At 44.1% G+C, this 23,989-nt stretch overlaps 1 protein-coding gene across 2 annotated transcripts in view; it reads right to left on the bottom strand.

Moving 5' to 3' along the window:
- Positions 1 to 23,731, bottom strand: part of slc25a25b (solute carrier family 25 member 25b) — a 49,041-nt gene extending 25,310 nt beyond the window's left edge. Inside the window, exon 1 of one of the 2 annotated variants that reach the window (XM_070863725.1) lies at positions 23,362 to 23,731. In XM_070863725.1, coding sequence (XP_070719826.1) covers positions 23,362 to 23,580 — 219 coding nt within the window. In that variant the 5' untranslated portion in view covers positions 23,581 to 23,731. The remainder of the gene's footprint in view (positions 1 to 23,361) is intronic. The other variant, XM_070863726.1, reaches the window with a different exon arrangement.
- Positions 23,732 to 23,989: the final 258 nt, after the last annotated feature.

Genomic DNA, 23,989 nt, shown 5'->3' with positions numbered 1-23,989 from the left:
ATGCGCTTTCCAACGAACAAATCACTCAGTTTGCTGATTAGGTCATTCTATTCCAGGAACAGAATTCTTTTTCACTCCAGGATAATCTGCAGGCGTTCCAATTTTGTACAAAGACCGTTTTCTACCTTGGTTTCAATGGAAGTCACAAATCAAGGCGAAAACAATGTGTTGGTCCAAAGGGTTTAAAATAACTCCATTGTGACCCAGATATTCTGCTCTACTACTTCCTTGGATTAAAGATGTAGAATTCATGACTTCACCTTTGTCAGTCTGTGCTGGTAGCTAGCTGAGAGACGCCCTCTTGACTGTTAATTAGCAACACTTCTTCCTACATTACAACAGTGACCACACGTCAAAAATACTTCATTGGTTGTGAAGCACTTTGGGATATCCTGAGGTCGTGAAAAGGTGCTACATAAATACAAGTTCTTCCTATACCGCTGAAAATCAATGACTCAACAATTTATAAAATTGAGAAAATTTGAATTATTTGTGTGGCATTCATCTGAAACTAGGAGAACACGAGCTAAACTACAAAAAAGGAGCTTATTGTTCAGCAAATGAAGGGGAAAATACTTTTAAACCATTCCAATTTCCAAATCATATCCTACACTCCCCACTCATCTTATTCTGTGATATTCTACTCAGTGTCACAATGCTCTAACTCTCCTCCCATTCAAACAATGTATACATGATGATAAAAAGAGCAACCCTATCTATACCCAAGTAGGATACATGAGGCAAGAAAAGACACTAAAGATTAATCTTTGTCAAGTTATTTTCCATTTCATTGATCTACTACACATGCATGTAATACAATAGTATTTTCAACATATGCACATTTACAACAGCAATGTTAGAGTTCAAGGAAACCAAGCACGATGCAATTGCATTTAGCTGAATATTTGAATACAAATCACCAATTACGTTTCATTTACTCACATCTCATACCCTTATGACCTTGTCCACAAGCTTCTCCCTCGACTTCTCATGATTCTGTCTAACTACGAAGAGAGACTTGAGCACAAAATCTAGGCTGACAATTCAGTGCAGTACTGAGGGAGTGCTGCACTGTCAGAGGTACTGTCTTTCAGATGAGATGTTAAACCAAGTTTGCTCTCTAAGGTGGACGTAAAGATCCCATGACACTAGTTGAAGAAGAGCAGGGAAGTTCTTCCTTGTGCCCTTGCCAATATTTATCCTTCGCCTGAAAACAGATTATCTGTCATTTATTTCATTGCTGTTTGTGGGAGTTTGCTGTGTGCAAACTGGCTGCCACATTTCCTACATTACAATAGTGACTGCAATTCAAAAAGTACTTAATTGGCTGTAGATCACTTTGGGGCATCCAGAGGTCATGAAAGGCGCTATATAAATGCAAGTCTTTCTTTTTTATGCCAATTGCGTCACTTGAGCTACTGGATTTCCACGCACTCAACTACAGAGTCGACCTTCTGCAGTCTCCCTTCTGCTGTAGATTTTTTGGGGGATGTGTACAAAACTGGCAAGGCATTATTTATTGCCCATCCTTATTGCCTTGAGAAGATGGTTGGAAGTTTTTCAGTAGCAATTGCTTTTGACCAGGAGTAGGCCATTTGGACCCTCGAATCTGCTCCGCCATTTAATAAGATCATGGTTGATCTGATCTTGACCTCAATTCCACTTCCCCGCCCGCTCCCCATAACCTTTGACTCCCTTATCATTCAAAAATCTCTATCTCCACCTTAAATATATTCAATGACCCAGCCTCCACAGCTCTCTGGGGCAGAGAATTCCAGAGATTCACGACCCTCAGAAGAAATTCCTCATCTCCATCTTAAATGGGCGACCCCTTATTCTGAAACTATGCCCTAGTTCTAGATTCCCCACAAGGGTAAACATCCTCGCTGCATCTACCCTGTCAAGCCCCCTCATAATCCTATACGTTTCAGTCAGATCACCTCATTCTTCTGAACTCCAATGAGTATAGGCCCAATCTACTCAACCTTTCTTCATAAAGGCAACCCCTTCATCTCGGGAATCAACCGAGTGAACCTTCTCTGAACTGCCTCCAATGCAAGTACATCCCTCCTTAAATAAGGAGGCCAAAACTGTCCGCAGTACTCCAGGTGTGGTCTCACCAATACAGTTGTAGCAGGACTTCTCTACTTTTATAATCCATCCCCTTTGCAATAAAGGCCAACATTCCATTTGCCTTCCTAATTACTTGCTCTACCTGAATGCTAACTTTTTGTGTTTCATGTACAAGGACCCCTAGACCCCTCTGTACCACAGCATTTTGTAAGCTCTCTCTATTTAAATAATAATTTGCTTTTTTATTTTTCTTACCAAAGTGGATAACCTCACATTTTACTCCATCTGCCAAATGTTTTGCCCACTTACTTAGCCTATCTATATCCCTTTGCAGATTCTTTGTGTCTTCCTTATAAACTTGCTTTCCCACCTTGAAGGATATTAATGAGGCAATTTTAGAAGAATCCAGCAGCTCTCATGGCCATCATTTGTTTCCCAGAAATTGTCAGATTTATCAAGCTCAATTTCACAACTTATCACGGCGAATTTGAACACATAACCTCTGGGCTGATGGTCCAGTGCCATAACTACACTACTGTACCCAATTCCAGAAGAAAGCCTGCCACATTCTGTACTTAGTGATTCTATAAATTTTTGCTGTTTCTCATCAAGTCACGTAATTCTGTACCATAATGAGAAAATGAAACTGCATTCCAAGTACAGACCCAGTACTGTATATACAAGATAAGCCTTATCTTGAACAGGAGCAATATACGACCTGTATCAATAGGACCCGCTCAAATCTTCAAAATGAGTGCATCGCTCAGGTCTACACACTATGCAACTTTAACAATTAACTTTTACCCAAAAGAATCTGCTTTCTAGGTAAATCGCTGCAACTCAATTTTAAATTCCCACAGTTGTCATCAAAAGGAAATAGCTAAAAAAATATACGGAGGTTAGCATCTTGTTCCTATTTTATTGTAAAATGTTGTTGCATACGGAAAATGGTAACAAAATTAATGCTTCCCCCTTACTGAGAATTGGCATCAGTGCATGTTACAAAATATCTACCTTCTGACACCTCACTAACATTCAACTACTTACTGAAATTAGTGAAACCTGGAAGTTCATTGCGTAGAAGATGGTGGATAACCTGCGGTCCGAGGGAAACATGCAGCTTACAAACTCTGGCCCTCCAGCCCTTGGAACCCAGGCAACTCACTCATCAATTACCACTACAATTTATATAGATTAATGCAGAAAACATCGCAAGAAAAAATTTAAATAGGTAAGAGCAGCAGATGCTAAGCGACAGCGTGGGGGGGGGGGGGGGGGGGGGGGGGAGGAGAAAGAGAGAGATGACATTGATAGCTAAAAGGTTGGTTCAAAAGGTGGATATTGAAAAGTTAATTAAAAAAATGGTGGAGTCAAGCAGAGAAGTGCAGGAGTTCCAAAAGGTGGAGATGTGACAGATGAAAGTAGGTCAAAGAAAAGGGTGGGTAAGAGTGCAAGGAAGCCAGAGTCAGAAGAGCAAAGGGTGCGGGGGAGTATATAATGCTGAAGAAGATTATAGTGATAGGGTGGACTGGGGCCATGGAAGGATTTGAAGACAAGGACCGTTAAACTGTCGGCCAGCGAGAAAGTAGCTGCCTGTATCCTGTTCCGCACTAAGTCTAGGACAAGTTGGGAGTTTCTAGACGGATGGATGACTATTGGAGAAATCAGGAGATTTTCATGCCCCCACCCCACAGCGCTGGACAGGAACAGCTCTATAAAAGGAAATTAGGCAGGAGGCTAGGAATACCTTCACTCTCATTAGCACAGCTTTGTTGGGCCTGGGCCTGCAGCATGAAGCTACGCATCTCAGGAAAGCCACAGAACTCCCAGGGCGACGCAAAAGCGACAGAGACTATTTTCACTCACCTTTGCACCCAGTAAACTGGGCATTCCCGAAACAAAGATCAGGAAAATCGGCCCCATTAGGTTTACAGGTGACAAATCGCAGCTGAGAATTTCAGCAGTTCAGGGGCTGATGCAAGGCAACTTTGAAACATGCAATTTTATGAGTAGTTCATTATGAAGAGGCCTTCCTTTGTGTTTCGCTTAATGGAATTTCACGCAAGGGTTTGTACTATTTCCACAGAAATTCATCATCTTTGGTTGTGTTTATCTTAATAGAATTTCATCCAAGGTTTCTCATAGAAACGTTTAAAATTCTGATGGGTTTAGACAGGTTAGATGTAGGAAGAATGTTCCCAATGTTGGGGAAGTCCAGAACCAGGGGTCACAGTCTAAGGATAAGGGGTAAGCCATTTAGGACCGAGATGAGGAGAAACTACTTCACCCAGAGAGTGGTGAACCTGTGGAATTCTCTACCACAGAAAGTTGTTGAGGTCAATTCACTAAATATATTCAAAAGAGTTAGATGTAGTCCTTACTACTAGGGGGATCAAGGGGTATGGCGAGAAAGCAGGAATGGGGTACTGAAGTTGCATGTTCAGCCATGAACTCATTGAATGGCGGTGCAGGCTCGAAGGGCCGAATGGCCTACTCCTGCACCTATTTTCTATGTTTCTATGTACTATTTTCAGAGATCACCAGCTTTGGTCTCCCCACCACTGCTGAGACAAAATGATTCATGAGCAAGAATTCTGTGCCAAGCTCACAAAAGTTACAAGAGTATAACGACAATAGAGATATGCGAACTTAGCACAGAATAGCTCCTCACTGCTACATTAAATGAAAGCTCCTTCAAAAATGGTGTGTAAAAAACCAAAAATCTCTCTTTGATTTTTGGTTCTTTCAGCTCAGTTCTCAAATTTAGTAAAATCCAACCCTATTAACCCACCATATAAAGGATATAAAACAAGCCATTTTGTCTCATTTTAAAATCAGGCTTAAATGTCAAAAGAAATAATTATAGTAATATGCTAGACAAACTCACAGTAACATACAGGTACTATCGAAAGCCAGAGTACATAGCTTTTTCGTTTTTCATTGAGGTAAGGTGTAGTTCTACCGATCAGGTTATACAGATTCAACATTTGAATGGATTGCTGTTCCCAGAACATGATTTCAACCCGGTTACTGGTTTTCCTATGAGATCTAAAGTAAGGGAAGTGTACCATTTCGCTATGCTCACTCACCATAAGCATTTTAGATGGAAATGCTTCCATTTTCAGCCTTATTAAAATATACACTTGTATGCAGCAGCTATAAGGTACGTCCTGGTGTTACCACCACTTACATATACTAAAAAAAAACTTGAGTCATTCCTGACAGTTACTAGCCACCTGCACGGAGAAATTAATTAACCATTCGCATGCATATTTAGATAAGAGTCGGGTCATAGCAAATTCTGGAGAAACACAATTTCAAACAAAAAACTTCAAGATTTCTGCAACCAGCCTCAAGGCAAACAGCACAATCAAACAAGTACCACTTGTTCTGTCTGGTTAGGTTGCTACAGACCATAATAACTACACTGCGCAACTGAATTCAAATTGACATTTTGGAGCTTTGATTATTTCCAAAGTGCAGTATTAATTACTAAGGTGTAAATTTAAGGGACTCCATACAATTTTTTCCAATCAGACCAGCAAGTAACAGCTGCAGCTACATTTGCAGAATATTTTGGATTTTCTTTGATGAAACCGGTTGATGCAATACTTCTGGAAATTCAGCTGTGTTCCAACCAGTTTTCAACACTGCATCACATTCCTCTTAAACATAAATAGAATAGACTAAACAGGACATAGACACGAGTTTTGAGAGATATTCCGCTGTGTTCCTTTAGGTCTGATGCCAGGTGATTGGTTGCAGCAATTTCCAGATCTTCTGAAAATCCACCAGAGAGCAACTGCAGTGGGAATAACTTGCCGTGAAAATACAACGCAGTAGTTTTTGATTTCTCAGAAGAGACTAAGCAAAATGTACACTGATAACCAAGCCTTTTCTGGTTGTGTGAAGAATTTTAGATAGTGTTTTAACTCTTCCACTTCCACCACCACCACCCCCATTCAACTTTGAAACCTGATCTCGAGCGATTACCCATTCTACAAAAGCTTCAACTTCTACATCCTGAATAATGAGTCACAGTTGATGTTATGAAAATCACAGCCTGTATCCAGATGATGTCCCAGGTCCTCCAAACTATGCAGGTTTCAAACTGCAAGTCATCTGCAGTGGAGACATGTTTGAGGGACAGGAATGAAAAGCACTGTAATGGGACAGGCTCACATTTCTTTGCTTAGATATATTATGGCCATTATTACAGGGAAAGTGTTCACCAGCAAGCATACATCATTGCCCAACCAAGAAAACAAATATTATTCTTTGTTTAGCTCTCCTGAAGGGCGGCAAAAAACCTCCTTCATTTAATTGACTGGACAATGCATTATAATTGAGAAAGGGATACAAGGCAAATCACATTCTAAATTATATAGACAACTGTTCCACATATGGATCATCTTTTTATACCTATTAAAATTAGCTCCATAAAACCTTCATACAAATTTGTGAAGTGGCATTTATTTTGAAAACTGCTGCTGAATGTAGCTAATAGAATGGATAACGGGGACACACTTATAGAACAAACTCAAAGTCATCATTCCAACTCCTGTATTAACAGGCTTTTTTGTGATTGGTTCACAATTAAAAGGCTGCTTTCTGAAAGACTTAAAATTGGATCTTGGCAAAACTACGTTTTTAAAAAAAAAGCAACATCTGATATGCTGTAAGTACCACAACATACCCTCAAAAGTTGGTGAAAGAAAACAGTATTGATCTCTGACCACAAGAATCTTCACACTACCTTTACTGGTTCCTGCACAGATTTCTGATCCTGCCCATGTCGCTTTCCGTCAGCATCAATCCCATCCTCTGTGTTACTGGGTTTCCCCTGCGTCTCAGCTGCACTGTCCAAATAATTGGTGTGTTCCCTCCCCATTCCTGCATCCTGACACACCGCTTTCAGGAATATTGTATGTAGGTATTCATATACAGCTTTTAACATCCTGTACTCTGAATAGTTCGAGATTAGAAATTTGCATTGACTCCTATTGTGGCGCTGCTGCAGCACGCTATACTATGTGGTATACACTGAACCACAGGCCAAAAAAGGTATGTGAAAGTAATGCAGAGGAGTCTCATTCTCCCTGCAGTGTCGCGAAGCCTGCAGATTCAATGCAGTATTTTCCCAGCCACTCACAGAATGAGATACTGGCGCAGGCTTTATTCAAGTAACTGCCTTCAGCCAATCAGATTACAGAGTCTGACGCTGAAGCATCTTCAGGGTCATTGTTGATGAAAATCTGCTGAGCAGCTCGTATTGATCCATCAATTTCTCATTTGTCATACCAGAGCATTGTGCTTTACGTATAGGCAGGCTGACCGGGCTACAGTGAACATTAGCTAGCACCATTTGATTCCGAGGGAACACAGACTGAGCTAATCTCATTATGATGCCGCTCAGCACACAACACAAGTACAAAAGTGGTGATTTTGCATCACCCTTGCCCTAGGTTTACCAAAAAGAAGTTTAATTCCTTCTGTGCGCAATACGCCATTAGCATAAAACAGAATGAATACCACCACACAAGTCTACTTCCAAATAATTCAACTCTTATTTTAATACTTTATAATTGGAACAGATTAAGGACGATTTAAAAACAATTAAAGATAAATCAACATATTATATACATGGCTAGAATTCATACCAGTGAGTAGGATTAAAATGCAACATATTTCTTGTACGGGTACTATATGAACTGAAATGAGGAATACAATACGAGTTAGGATTCTAGATCTAGATATTTCAGGATCTGTCTTGATGGCTGAACAAGATTCAACAATAGAAATAATAGGACAAAATGAAATGCTTCACCAATTAGAGGGAGATATTCACAGCAAAAGGCTGAGAAAATTAACTATAGCTGAAATTTTTAAAAATTATTCTTTGCAACATGGGCATTGCTGGCCTGGAGAAGGTGGTGGTGAGCCGCCTTCTTGAACAGCTGCAGTCCATGTTGGGAAGGCACTCCCTCCCACACTGTTGTTAAGTGGGGAGTTCCAGGATTTTGACCAGGTGTCGATGATGGAACGGCGATCAACGTTCCTGCGGGGCTGCCGAGTCATCAGCAAGGTCCCGCGCAGGATGCACACCAACGTATACATTGTAAATACCGTGCATGCGCAGAAAAGAAACAGGCTGCGTAGAACAAAGCGCAGCTTACAAGGAACATTGATGGCGATGTATGTCTAAGTGAGGAAAGTGTGTGATTTGGAGATGATGGTGTTCCCATGCACCCGCTGCCTTTGTCATTATTATATCATGTCGGATTAATTGAAATAAATTAGCATCTACGAAGGGCAGCTGTGGGAAAGCAATTTGTTACAGCACCAGATGCTCAGTAAGCAGCAAATTCTAACCTTCAGTAAGACCCATCCTTTACCAAAAAATCCAAAGTTTCTGTATGGAATGCATCACTTCATATTTTGACAATATATCTTAAGCACAATTATGGATGGAACAGAATCAGTTTCCCCAAACTTTATGAAAAATATCTACTTTTAATTAACAAAAATCTTGTTAAAAATGTTAAGATGGATGCCTTTCTAAACTTTGCACAAATCAAACTTCACCACTATTTTGCTTCTTTTCAGCTAAAGCAACAGGTAGCTGCTGTGTCTCAATGAAAGATGTCTTTAAATCAAATGTCCCTGCTGATAATTTTAGAGAGGACATAAGAACATAAGAATTAGGAACAGGAGTAGGCCATCTAGCCCCTCGAGCCTGCTCCGCCATTCAATAAGATCATGGTTGATCTGGCCGTGGTCTCAGCTCCACTTACCCGCCCTCTCCCCGTAACACTTAATTCCCTTATTGGTTAAAAATCTATCTATCTGTGACTTGAATACATTCAATGAGCTAGCCTCAACTGCTTCCTTGGGCAGAGAATTCCACAGATTCACAATCCTCTGGGAGAAGAAATTCCTTCTCAACTCGGTTTTAAATTGGCTCCCCCGTATTTTGAGGCTGTGCCCCCTAGTTCTAGCCTCCCCTACCAGTGGAAACAACCTCTCTGCCTCTATCTTGTCTATCCCTTTCATGATTTTAAATATTTCTATAAGATCACCCCGCATCCTTCTGAACTCCAACGAGTAAAGACCCAGTCTACTCAATCTATCATCATAAGGTAACACCCTCATCTCCGGAATCAGCCTAGTGAATCGTCTCTGTACCTCCTCCAAAGCTAGTATATCCTTCCTTAAGTAAGGTGACCAAAACTGCACGCAGTACTCCAGGTGCGGCCTTAACAATATCCTATACAGTTGCAGCAGGACCTCCATGCTTTTGTACTCCATCCCTCTCGCAATGAAGGCCAACATTCCATTCGCCTTCCTGATTACCTGCTGCACCTGCAAACTAACTTTTTGGGATTCATGCACAAGGATCCTTGGAGATGGAGCACGCGGTGTCCACCGGTACGCTCGCGGCCTTCCGCGAGAGGTGGGCACCGGAGGGACTGGAGTGCATCAACACGCCCGGCAACCAAATTTTAATTTGATTTTACGTTTTAAAGTTTAATTTGTTTTAATTGCCGGTGCTTTTAGTGTCCCCCTTCCCTTTTATACGGGGCACTGGGGAAAATTGTGATTTTAGTGCCCAAAAAAAAAAAAGAAAGAAAAACACAAAAAAAAACAAAAAAAAAGGGGGGGAAAAAAAAGGGCCTTGTAAATGTCTGGTGTGTCACCCAGGTCGGGTGGCACGGTTTAATGTTTTTTGTTTTTGCAGGTAGACTCAAAGAGTTTCATGCACAAGGATGTCATCCAGGTCGGGTGGCACCGATTAATGTTTTATGTTTTCCAGATAAACTCCAAAAAGAGTTTCATGCACAAGGACCCCAGGTCCCTCTGCATCTCAGCATGTTGTAATTTCTCCCCATTCAAATAATGTTCCCTTTTACTGTTTTTTTCCCCCCAAGGTGGACGACCTCACACTTTCCGACATTGTATTCCATCTGCCAAACCTTCGCCCATTCGCTTAACCTATCCAAATCTCTTTGCAGCCTCTCTCTGTCCTCTACACAACCCGCTTTCCCACTAATCTTCGTGTCATCTGCAAATTTTGTTGCAGTACACTCTGTCCCCTCTGCCAGGTCATCTATCTATATTGTAAACAGTTGTGGTCCCAGCACCGATCCCTGTGGCACACCACTAACCACCGATTTCCAACCCGAAAAAGGACCCATTTATCCCGACTCTCTGCTTTCTGTTCGCCAGCCTATTCTCTATCCATGCTAATACATTTCCTCTGACTCTGCGTACCTCTATCTTCTGCAGTAACCTTTTGTGTGGCACCTTATCGAATGCCTTTTGGAAATCTAAATACACCACATCCATTGGTACACCTCTATCCACCATGCTCGTTATATCCTCAAAGAATTCTAGTAAATTAGTTAAACATGATTTCCCCTTCATGAATCCATGCTGCGTCTGCTTGATTGCACTATTCCTATCTAGATGTCCCGCTATTTCTTCCTTAATGATAGTTTCAAGCATTTTCCCCACTACAGATGTTAAACTAACCGGCCTATAGTTACCTGCCTTTTGTCTGTCCCCTTTTTTTTTTTAAAACAGAGGCGTTACATTAGCTGCTTTCTAATACGCTGGTACCTCCCCAGAGTCCAGAGAATTTTGGTAGATTATTAGGAATGCATCAGCTATAACATCCGCCATCTCTTTTCATACCCTGGGATGCATTTCATCAGGACCAGGGGACTTGTCTACCTCGAGTCCCATTAGCCTGTCCAGCACTACCCCCCTAGTGATAGTGATTGTCTCAAGGTCCTCCCTTCCCACATTACCATGACCAGCAATTTTTGGCATGGTTTTTGTGTCTTCCACTGTGAAGACCGAAGCAAAATAATTGTTTAAGGTCTCAGCCATTTCCACATTTCCCATTATTAAATCCCCCTTTTCATCTTCTAAGGGACCAACATTTACTTTAGTCACTCTTTTCCGTTTTATATATCTGTAAAAGCTTTTACTATCTGTTTTTATGTTTTGAGCAAGTTTACCGTCGTAATCTATCTTCCTTTTATTGCTTTTTTAGTCATTCTTTGCTGTTGCTTAAAATCTTCCCAATCCTCTAGTTTCCCACTAACCTTGGCCACCTTATACGCATTGGTCTTTGATTTGATACTTTCCTTTATTTCCTTGGTTATCCACGGCTGGTTATCCCTTCTCTTACCGCCCTTCTTTTTCACTGGAATATATTTTTGTTGCGCACTATGAAAGAGCTCCTTAAAAGTCCTCCACTGTTCCTCAATTGTGCCACCGTTTAGTCTGTGTTTCCAGTCTACTTTAGCCAACTCTGCCCTCATCCCACTGTAGTCCCCTTTGTTTAAGCATAGTACGCTCGTTTCTGACACAACTTCCTCACCCTCAATCTGTATTACAAATTCAACCATACTGTGATCACTCATTCCGAGAGGATCTTTTACCAGGAGATCGTTTATTTTTCCTGTCTCATTACACAGGACCAGATCTAAGATAGCTTGCTCCCTTGTAGGTTCTGTTACATACTGTTCTAAGAAACAATTCCGTATGCATTCTATGAATTCCTCCTCCAGGCTACCCAGTGCGATTTGAGTTGACCAATTGATAGGTAGGTTAAAATCCCCCATGACTACTGCCGTTCCTTTTTCACATGCCTCCATTATTCCCTTGATTATTGCCCGCCCCACCGTGAAGTTATTATTTGTGGCCTATAAACTACACCCACCAGTGACTTTTTCCCCTTAACCTCTCTAATCTCCACCCTCAATGATTCAACATTTTGTTCATTGGAGCCAATATCATCTCACAACTGCCCTGATATCATCCTTTATTAACAGAGCTACCCCACCTCCTTTCCCTTCTTGTCTATCTTTCCGAATCGTCAGATACCCCTATATGTTTAATTCCCAGTCTTGGCCACCCTGCAACCATGTTTCTGTAATAGCCACCAAATCATACCCATTTGTAATGATTTGTGCCATCAACTCATTTACTTTATTTCGAATGCTGCGTGCATTTAGGTAGAGTGTTTTAATCCTAGTTTTTAAACTATGATTTTTAGTTTTGACCCCTCCTGCAGCCCCTTTATATTCAGTGGCCCTTTTTGTTTTTTTGCCTTGGGTTTCTCTGCCCTCCACTTTTACTCATCTCCTTTCTGTCTTTTGCTTTTGTCTCCCTGCATTGGTTCCCATCCCTTGCCATATTAGTTTAACTCCTCCCCAATAGCACTAGCAAACACTCCCACTAGGACATTGGTTCTGATCCTGCCCAGGTGCAGACCGGCCGGTTTGTACTAGTCCCACCTCCCCCAGAACCAGTTCCAATGCCCCAGGAATTTGAATCCCTCCCTGCTGCACCACTGCTCAAGCCACGTATTCATCTGCGCTATCCTGCGATTCCTACTCTGACTAGCACGTGGCACTGGTAGCAATCCTGAGATTACTACTTTTGAGGTCCTACTTTTTAAATTTAGCTCCTAAAATTCGTCTCTTAGGACCTCATCCCTTTTTTTACCTATGTCGTTGGTACCAATGTGCACCATGACAACTGGCTGTTCTCCCTCCCTTTTTAGAATGTCCTGCACCCGCTCCGAGACATCCTTGACCCTTGCACCAGGGAGGCAACATACCATCCTGGAGTCTCGGTTGCGGCCGCAGAAACGCCTATCTATTCCCCTTACAATTGAATCCCCTATCACTATCGCTCTCCCACTCTTTTTCCTGCCCTCCTGTGCAACAGAGCCAGCCACGGTGCCATGAACTTGGCTGTTGCTGCCCTCCCTGATGAGTCATCCCTCTCAACAGTACTCAAAGCAGTGTATCTGTTTTGCAGGGGGATGACCGCAGGGGACCCCTGCACTACCTTTCTTGCACTGCTCTTCCTGCTGGTCTTCCATTCCCTAGCTGGCTGTGGACCCTGCACCTGCGATAAGACCAACTCGCTACACGTGCTACTCACGTCATTCTCAGTATCGTGGATGCTCCAGAGTGAATCCACCCTCAGCTCCAATTCCGCAACGCGGTCCGTCAGGAGCTGGAGGCGGATACACTTCCCACACACGTAGTCGTCAGGGACACCGGAAGTGTCCCCGAGTTCCCACATGGTACAGGAGGAGCATATCACGTGACCGAGCTCTCCTGCCATGAGCATAATGGATCCTTGCTTTCAAATCATGTCTTCTATTTTTCATTGGGTCCAATGTGCTCCCTTTTTCAACAGAGGCATATCCAATAAGACCATGTTATGAAACAACTGCGGTGAAGAATCCTCGCACGTCATGGCTGTCGGCCAGCTGCTGAATCACCTGTGCTTTCTCCACCCCCATCTATTCTTTAGGTCGTGGGTTTTTAGGAGTGAGCAGCAAACTTCACCCACCCCTTCCTTCAACCACTGTTTGTCTCACCTGTGACAGAGACGGTAATTCCCATATTGGACTGTTCAATCACCGGTAGAGCTGCTTTGCTGCTCCCGAATTGGGTTGCTGCTTTAAGTTCAGAAATGCCTTGCGCTTGTGACTTATTAGCTCCTGGACCTCCTGGTCGTTCTCATCAAACCAGTCGGTGTTTCCTGGTTGAGTGTGCCAGTGCAGCCTTCGGTCACCTGAAGAAGAGAGTGTTTGAAGGCCAGGACCTCAAATCTGGCACCAAACTTATGGTCTACAGGGCAGTAGTGATACTCGCCCTCCTATATAGCTCAGAGACAAAAGATACCTCAAAGCGCTGGAGAAGTACCATCAACATCGGAGTTCTCGCTCAGGCCAACATCCCCAGCAGCGAAGCACTGACCATGCTGGACCAGCTCCGTTGGGCGGGCCACATCGTCCACATGCCCAACACGAGACTTCCAAAGCAAGCGCTCTACTTGGAACTCCTACACAGCAAGCGTGCCCCAGGTGGGCAGAGGAAACATTTCAAGGACACCCTCAAAGCCTCCTTGATAAAGTGCAACATCCCCACCGGCACCTGGGAATCCCTGGCACAAGACTGCCCTAAGTGGAGGAAGAGCATCTGGGAGGGCGTTGAGCACCTCGAGTCTCGTCGCCGAGAGCTTGCAGAAATCAAGCGCAGACAGCAGAAGGAGCGTGCAACAAACCAGACTCCTCACCCACCCCTTCCTTCAACCACTGTCTGTCCCAACTGTGACAGAGACTGTAATTCCCATATTGGACTGTACAGTCACCTGAGAGCTCACTTTTAGAGTGGAAACAAGTCTTTCTCGATTTCGAGGGACTGCCTATGATGATAATAGTGCATTCCTTGCCTGATGCAATCTCACCCGATTACACGAATTTGAATCTAGCAGGATATCTGCTATCATCCCTCTTGGTTCCACACTGAACCTCATTAGACAAAGATCTTAGATATCTAGTTCAGAATGGGATAGCTTGCATCAATGACTTCCTCCGACAAAGGCTTTGCCCTGGGCAGGGAAAATCCTCGTTACCCATTTACCCAAATTAAAAATAAACCCCTCCCCATCGCACAGCAGAGTATCCACATTTCTATCGGCCTCGGAGTCTTGTTTTCTCCTTCAGCTCAAAATGACTAAAGCTTTGCTAGCTTTTCACAGCATTGTTCTGCACATGGGCCTGTATGCTATGAGCACGTCTGTTGGGGGGTGGGGGGAGGGGGGGTTAATGGGGATTGGAAGGCAGTCGGAATTGGCACAGATGAGGAAGGAAACTGTTAGACCTGGTGCGAGATGGGGTAGTCTCAGTGCAGCAGGAATGCATATGAAATGCACAAACAATACTGACCAAATTTTTTTTTAATGTGACAATAATTCTGGATGTTAGTCTAAATGAGGACCAATCTTGCCGAACTACAAACAAGTGTTCACCTGTTCTCGCAGCACCAGCAATGCAATGGTAAAATAATATCTACAAGGTACATATGGCTACTCTATTGCTTTAGGAAACATACTACATACAACAATGTATGTAAGGACTCTATTCAATTCTCCCAGTTTCTCAGTCTCCCTTGCATCTGCTCTGACGATTCCACCTTCCATACTCGTGCTTCCGATAGGTCTTCCTTTCTCCCTCTACCGTGGTTGACATGGTCTTCGACTGTTCTGTTGTATTTCCCGCACTCCTGCTCTCACCCCTTCCCCTCCCTCCGCTTGTCTTGGCCTTTCACCCCACCAGCCACCACATCCAATGAATATCCTCCGCTATTTCCGCCACCTCCAGCATGATCCACCACCAAACACATCTTCCCCTCCTCTCTCAGCATTCCGAAGGGAACCACTCCCTCCGTGACACTCTGGTCCACTCCTCAATCAGCCCCAACACGCCCTCCCCTTCCCACGGCACCTTCCCGTGCAAGCACAAGAGATGCAACACCTGCCCTTTTACTTCCTCCCTGCCCACTATCCAGGGCCCCAAACACTCCAGGTGAAACAGTGATTTATCTCCTCTACACTGGGGAGACCAAACGCAGATTGGGTGACTGCTTTGTGGAGCACCTCCGTTCATTCCGTAAGCATGACCCCGAGATCCGGTCACCTGTCACTTTAATTCCCCGCTCCACTCCCACTCTGACCTCTCCGTCCTCGGCCTCCTACACTGTTCCAACGAAGCTCAACGTAAACTCGAGGAACAGCGCCTCATCTTGCGATTCGGCACTTTACAGCCTTCTGGACTCAACATTGAGTTGAACAATTTCAGACCATAACCTCTGCCCCTATTTTTTCACATGGCAGCTGTTGATAATTCTGCCATTCCCATTTACTCCTCTTCCAGACACACCTTTTGTTTCTTAACTTGTCTCATTACCATCTCCTTTCGCCTTGCTCCATCATCCTTTTTGTCTCTTAATCGCTCCTGCCTTCCACTCTGTCACAGACATTCCCCTTCATCTTTCCTCCCCTCCCCCCTTTCCCTGCCCCTGCACTTGCTTGAAAACCTGTTCTATCTCTAATTTTTCCCAGTTCTAACGAAGGGTTATCGACCTGAAACGTTAACTCTGTTTCTCACTCCACAGATGCTGCCCGACCCACTGAGTATTTCCAGCATTTTCTGTTTTTATATCTGGATTTGGGCAGCAAGGGGAATGACCCCTCACATTCTGCTCCCTCCTTGTTTGGTGGTCCAGTGGTTAAGATTTGGTGTTCTTACTTCTATGGCCCGGGTTCAATACCCGGTCCGGTAAGTACATTTTTCCTCACACAAAAGGTAGTGGAAATCTCGAACTCTCCCACCACAAAAAGCGGTTGAGGCTCTGGGGGGATGGGGTCAATTGAAAATTTCAGAACTGAGATTCATAGAATCATAGAAATTTACAGCACGGAAGGAGGCCATTTCGGCCCATCGTGTCCGTGCCGGCTGACCAAGTGTTATCCAACCTAATCCCACTTTCCAGCTCTTGGTCCGTAGCCCTGTAGATTACGGCACTTTAAGTGCACATCCAATTATCTTTTAAATGTGGTGAGTGCCACGTATTCAACTGCCATTGTAATCCATGTATAAACTGACCTAAGTTGTACACCGTGAGAACACTGACCACTAGGTGGTGAACTTGTGGGAGACACTCCTAACCTGGACTTTCAGGTATAAAAGGGGAAGCTCCATCCATCTTCTCCACTTCAGTGCTGGAATAAAGGTTACTGGTCACAGAGTGACCTTCTCTCTAGTATGGGCCTCGTGTACATTTGTACTGTATAGTAAGGACATATTAGTGAGGGTTCCTAATTGACAGATTTTTGTTAGGCAGAGGGGGATTAAGGATTACAGAACCAAGGCAGGTAAATGGAGTTAAGACGCAAATTAAGACGCAAATAAGACACAAATTGGAGAGAACACGAGGGTGACATACTGGTAGTAAGACTGCTAGCAGCAATATTGGGATGAATTATGAGTATCACACAATGTTAGCTAGAGCAATGTTATATGTTGTATGCAACTTTTAGCATAATGAAATAAACCAAGTGGCAACACCTTAGGTGTATGTGGTTTGCAAGACAAAATATCAGAATGCTGTTCATTATTCCAGAATGAAATCAGGATTCCTCTTTATACCAGCCTGAATGAGAATGATAACTGCATCTTGATATGCCATGAAATAGCAGAACAGCACGAAACTCGAGCCTTGTTCCCAGTCACTCTATACATAAGTATAAACCTGTGCTGGTCTCAAGAGAAATAGATAGCTGCAAGTAATTTCAAAGCTGTAATCTCATCCAAAATGCTCAGGTCAACAATTGAGCAAAACTGAAGCACTTTATAACCATCATTTGCACGACAGAATGAAATTACAGGCTTGAAATTATATCCAGCAATCACATTGCATATATTCTCTGAAATTCAGATGGTGGTTTTATTCAATCTTAGGAACTTTTTTTTGCCAAAACCAAGTGCCGCAGCTTAAAAACTCAATGTACAGCTTCAAGATCAGGAGACCAGCCTCAGAGAAAAAATCATTGCGATAAAATCATGAGATTTTCTGCTAAGAAACACTTGGGAGTGCAACAAATAAGACAATCTGTAGAAAACAAAAACATTACATTACCTTCAGCATCTCTGATGTTATGAAAGGAAACTTTTATGAAAAATAGGGCTACGCATTACAAGGTTTTAAGTTTACAATAATGTTAAGTCACTTTACAGTAATATGATACTGTTTATCTATCCCATGGTATTTAGGCTTTGCTCATCCTACTACCTAACTGAAACGTGCTTGTATGGAATTTTATTATAAAAGCTTGCAACATTTTTGATGTGCTTTGAAACTGCAGTACAAAGTACTACCGATGTCAACTCAGAGCAAAGAAAAGGCAAGAACAACAAGTTCTGCAATAAATTCACAACAACTAGCTTAATTTTTGTCTGGGCCCCACAGGGCAACACTGTGCGCAAGCAATTTCCTCTGGTGGGGGACAATCCAGAACAATGGGGCACAATCTTAAAATCAGAGCTGGGCCATTTACAAGTGAAACCATGAAGCATTTGTTTTCTCCCACAAAAAAATATTGGAAATCTGGAACTCGCTCCCCTGGTCTATTGAAATTTTCAAGATCTAAATCAATAGATTTGGTAAGTGAGGGTACCAAGGGATACAGTTCAAAGGCGAGTAAATGGAGTTGATGTACAGATCAGGCATGATATGACTGAATGGCAGAACAATCTCCAGGGGATGAATGGTCTACTCCTGTTGTTCTCACCACGAAAAATGTTCCCCACCCTTGCCGAAAGCAATTGGTCCAGTCATACTACGAATGTGTGAGAGTATTAAATGGCAATTTCATTCTCATGCTTGATAAGGCAGGCAAGTCCTGCAGTGTTCACCAGTAGGGAATCAATTGACAAATGTAGGGACAGTGACAAGCACAAGTGATCAGACCAGTAGGGACCACAGGGCACATTGGGGTGTGAGTTTTCACTTTAATTAGCAGGTTGAAAACAGGCGGGAGCTGATCTGCTGCCCATTTTACACCCCATCTAATTTTAGTTTCCACCAACTTCAATGGAAAGAAAATCGAGGGGAGTGTACTATCGGCTGCTTTCCACATGGCAATAAAAGTGAAAGTTCACCACTGTGCCTTTTATCGACTACCTGCACATCATCTAATTCGGAAGGACAGACAGAAAGGAAAAAGAGGTGGGGTAGCTCTTTTAATAAAGGATAGGACAGGACAGTGCATTGGTGAGAAACGATAATGACTCAGAAGATCAAGATGTTGAATCAGTTTGGTGGCGATAAGGAATAATTAAGGGGAAAAGGTCGCTGGTGGGCATAGTCTATAGGCCCCGAACAGTAGCTACACTGTTGGACGGAGTATAATCCAAGAAATAATGGAGGCTTGTAATAAAGGAACGGCAACAACGAGTGACCATAACATGGTCGAATTTCAATTCAGTTGGAGGGTGAGAAAGTTGGATCTCAAACCAGGGTCCTTAGCTTAAATAAAGACAACAAACATATGAGTGCAGAATTGGCTAAAGTGGACTGGGAAAATAGATTAAAGTATGGGACAGTTGATGATCAGTGACAGACATTTAAGGAGATATTTCATAACTCGCAACAAAAATATATCCCAATGAGAAGGAAAGACCAAGAGAAGGGATAACCAATCTGTGGCTAACTAAGGAAATAAGGGATGGTATCAAATTGAAAACAAGGGCATACAATGTGGTCAAGACTAGTAGGAGGCCAGAGGATTGGGAAACTTTTAAAAGCCAGCAAAGAACGACTAAAAAAATGATAGAGAGGGAAGATAGATTATGAGAGTAAACTAGCACAAAATATAAAAACAGATAGCAAGAGTTTCTACAGATATATAAAAAGGAAAAGAGTGGCCAAAAATAAATATTGGCCCTAGAGGATGAGACTGGGGAATTAATAATGGAGAACATGGAACTGGCAGAGACGTTGAACAAATATTTTGTATCAGTCTTCACGGTAGAAGACACTAAAAAGATCCCAATAGTGGATAATCAAGGGGCTATAGGGAGGAACTTCATACAATCATTATCACTAATGAAACATAGAAACATAGAAAATAGGTGCACGAGTAGGCCATTCGGTCCTTCAAGCTTGCACCACCATTCAATATGATCATGGCTGATCATGCAACTTCAGTACCTCATCCCTGCTTTCTCGCCATACCCTTTTATCCCTTTAGCCATAAGGGCCACATCTAACTCCCTTTTGAATATATCTAACGAACTGGCCTCAATAACTTTGTGGCAGAGAATTCCACAGGTTCACAATTTTCTGAGTAAAGAAGTTTCGCATCTCGGTCCTAAATGGCCCACCCCTTATCCTTACACTATGACCCCTGGTTCTGGACTTCCCCAACATTGGGAACATTCTTCCTGCATCTAACCTGTCTAAACCCGTCAGAATTTTAAACGTTTCTATGAGATCCCTTCTCATTCTTCTAAATTCCAGTGAATATAAGCCTAGTCGATCCAGTCTTTCTTCATATGTCAGTCCTGCCATCCCGGGAATCAGTCTGGTGAACCTTCGGTAGTACTCGGTAAAATAATGGGACTAAAGGCAGACAAGTCCCCTGGACCCGACGGCTTACATCCTAGAGTCTTAAAAGAGGTGGCTGCAGAGATAGTGGATGCATTGGTTGTAATCTACCAAAATTCCCCAGATTCTGAGGCGGTCCCAGCAGATTGGAAAACAGCAAATGTAATGCCCCATTTAAAAAAAGGAGGCAGACAAAAAGCAGGAAACTATAGACCAGTTAGCCTAACATCTGTCGTTGGAAAAAATGCTGGAGTCCATTATTAAGGAAGCAGTAGCAGGACATTTGGAAAAGCATAATTCCATCAAGCAGAATCAGCATGGTTTTATGAAAGGGAATTCATGTTTGACAAATTTGCTGGAGTTTTTTTGAGAATGTAACGAGCAGGGTGGATAAGGTGGATGGGGTGTATTTGGATTTCCAGAAGGCATTCGATAAGGTGCCACATAAAAGGTTACTGCATAAGATAAAAGTTCACGGGGTTGGGGGTAATATATTAACATGGATAGAGGATTGGCTGACTAACAGAAAACAGAGTCGGGATAAATGGGTCATTTTCCTGTTGGCAAACAGTGACTAGTGGGGTGCCGAAGTGATCAGTGCTGGGTCCTCAACTATATACAATCTACATTAATGACTTGGATGAAGGGACCTTGTGTAATGTAGCCAAGTTTGTTGATGATACAAAGATGGGTGGGAAAGAAAAGTGTGAGGAGGACACAAAACCTGCAAAGGGATATAGACAGGCTAAATGAGCGGGCAAAAATTTGGCAGATGGAGTATAATGCGGGAAAATGTGAGATTATCCACTTTGGCAGAAAAAACAGAAAAATAAATTACAATTTAAATGGAGAAAAATTGGAAAGTGTTGCAGTACAGAGGGACCTTGAGGTCCTTGTGCATGAAACACAAAAAGTTAATATGCAGGTACAGCAAGTAATCAGGAAGGCAAATGGAATGTTGGCCTTTATTGCAAGGGGGATAGAGTATAAAAGCAGAGACGTCCTGCTACAACTGTACAGGGTATTGGTGAGGCCACACCTTGAGTACTGGGTACAGTTTTGGTCTCTGTATTTAAGGAAGAATATACTTGCATTGGAGGTTGTTCAGAGAAGATTCACTAGGTTGATTCCCGAGATGAGGGGTTTGACTTATGAAGATAGGTTGAGTAGGCTGTGCCTATACACATTGGAATTCAGAAGAATGAGAGGTGATCTTATCGAAACATATAAGATAATGAGGGGGCTCGGCAAGGTGGATGCAGAGAGGCTATTTCCACTCATAGGGGAAACTAAAACTAGGAGGCATAGTCTAATAAGGGGCTGTCCATTTAAAACTGAGATGAGGAGGAATTTCTTCTCTCAAAGGGTTGTAAATCTATGGAATTCTCTGCCCCAGAGAGCTGTGGAGGCTGCGTCATTGAATATATTTAGGCGGAGATGGACAGATTTTTGAGCAATTATGGAATAAAGGGTTATGGGGAACGGACAGGGAAGTGGAGCTGAGTCCGTGATCAGATCAGCCATGTTATTAAATGTTGGATCATGCTCGATGGATCAAATGGCCTACTCCTATTTCTTATGTTTTAACTCAAATCAAGTTCTTTTAGCTTGGTTGTATTAGTACAGTTGTACCTCTCCAGTCTGGCATCTTTCGGACCTGACCGGTGTCGGACCAGAGAATTTTCCAGACCACAGGAGGTCACGCTGACCCGAGCGTTGTCAGCAGTACCCCAAGACTTACCAGGTATTGCTGACAATGATCCAGCCTATTGCTTAGCATTTCTCAGGCCCAGCTTCGGCACCTCAGTCAGCCGCCACACTACTCGCTTCCTCTCCACGCTGACCCAACCAAGGATGGAACACCGGAGGCAGCGGCGAGAAGAGTAACAGCCAGCCCTAGGACACAGAGCGGGTCGCGACCCCCCGGCAGGAATGATGCCAGACCAGAGATGTTTCCGGACCAAAGAGTCCTGGACTGGAGAAATACAACCTGTAGTGATTTGTGACGGGTAGGTCGTGTCAAACTAATCTAGCTGAATTTTCTGGGTAGTGGAAATCTGGAACTCGCTCTACCAAAAGTCTGCAGACGCTAAACCCCTTTAACAAAGCTTTAAGGTCACCTCTTCTAATATCTCATGATGTGGCTCGGTTTGACAACTCTCCTGAAGCGCCTTGGAAAGTTTTACTACTTTAAAAGGCACTATATAAATGCAAGTTATTGTTAGGGCCCAGGCAGCTGAAGGCACGGCTGCCAATGGTGGGGCGATGTAAATCTGGCATTCCCAGTGCCTGGCCAATATTTATCACTCACCAACCTGGCCATTGTCACCTTGCTATTTGTGGGATCTTGCTGTGTGCAAATTGGCTGCTATATTCCAGTGCTTGTGGGATCTTGCTGTCTGCTGCCGAATACCCATTATGTGCGACGTACAAAGTTAGCCACTGTATATGGGATCTTCCCGTGTGCTATCAAGTTATCTATTGGATGTGGGATTTTGCAGTGCAGTGCCAAGTCACCCGCTGTTTATGGGATAGTGCTGTGCGGACCTGAATTACCCATGGTTGTGGGGTCTTGTTGCATGCTGAGTTACCCCGTTGTGTGTATGGAATCTTGCTGTGCGCTGCCAAGTTACATTATGTGGGGGATCTTGCTGTGCGGAACAAATTACCCAGTGTCGTGGGCTCTTGCTGTGCGGGGCTGAATTACCAATTATGTGTGGGGGATCTTGCCGTGTGCTGCCAAGTTACACTACGTGTGGGATCTTGCTGTGCGGGCCAAATTACCCAGTGTGTGTGTGTGTGTGTGTGGGGGGGGGGGGATCTTGCTGTGTGCTGCCAAGTTACCCATTGTGTGTGTGTGTGTGTGTGTAGGGGGGAATTTTGCTGTATGGTGGTGACTCGCCCGCTGTGCGTGGGATCTTGCCGTGCACTCTCCCTACGATAATTGGGAACCCGACTTGACCTTGAAAAGATTTTCACTGGCTGTGATAGTGATGCGCTCTCGAGGAAGGCATTGCACGGGGGGGGGTACTGTTTAAAGGCGATTTGGTTGTGTGTGTGTGTGTGTGTGTGTGTGTGTGTCCGGACTCGGACAACACAAGTGGGTGGAGAGCGCGCGCCTCAGAAGCTGGCCGGCGGACAAGAGCGGCACGCCGCCCACATCCTCCCCTCCCGGCCGGCCCCCGACACACATCACATCACATCACATCACGCCGGCCGGCAGCGGGCCTACCGGCGTTTCCAAGCCCCGGGACCGGAGAAAGAGAGAGAGCGGGAGCGGGCGGGCGGTGAAACCACTTCGACTCACCCTCAGTTCGGACTCGGTACGGTGGACGCCCAGCCGCAGCAGGCCGGCCGCCAGGTCGTCGACGCACAGCCCGCCGTCCTGGTTGACGTCCAGCTGGTGGAAGAGGACGTGCAGCCGCTGCTCCTGCTCCAGCCGCGCCGCCTGGCCCTGAGCGTCGGCCGGCTCGCGCTCGCGCTCGCGCAAGACCGGTGAGGCGGTGACGGGGGCGCGATCTTGCATTGCCGGGCGAGGCGCGAGGGGCTCCGGAGGAGAGAAACGGACAGTTTTTGTTGAATTTTTTTTTCCCCCCTCCTCCTCCTCCTCCCGCCACAGAGAATTTTTTTTTAAAAAAAACGAACGCCGACCGACCACGTCCGCGCGGGAATAGCTGACTCAGAGCGGCCGGCCACGCCGGCAGCGCTGATTGACAGCAGCGGCTAGCCCAATCGCATTGCCGATCTCAGCCGGCCGCGTGCGGCAAGGCAGCCAATCGCGTCGCGGTTGGGGCGGGACTTGGCCGGCGAGTCCGCGCTGGACGGCAGCATCCTCCAACCGGATCGCAGATGGAGATGGGCGTGTTACCGATGCATCGGCCAATAGTATCTCCGGTCGCAATCGGATTGACAGCACCGTCCACCACTCGGATTAG

Source organism: Pristiophorus japonicus, chromosome 20 (assembly GCF_044704955.1).
Source record: "Pristiophorus japonicus isolate sPriJap1 chromosome 20, sPriJap1.hap1, whole genome shotgun sequence".
In the NCBI taxonomy this organism is placed as follows: Eukaryota; Metazoa; Chordata; class Chondrichthyes; family Pristiophoridae; genus Pristiophorus; species Pristiophorus japonicus.
Note: the sequence above shows the minus strand (reverse complement) of the source record. Positions and strands in the feature narration are given on the sequence as shown.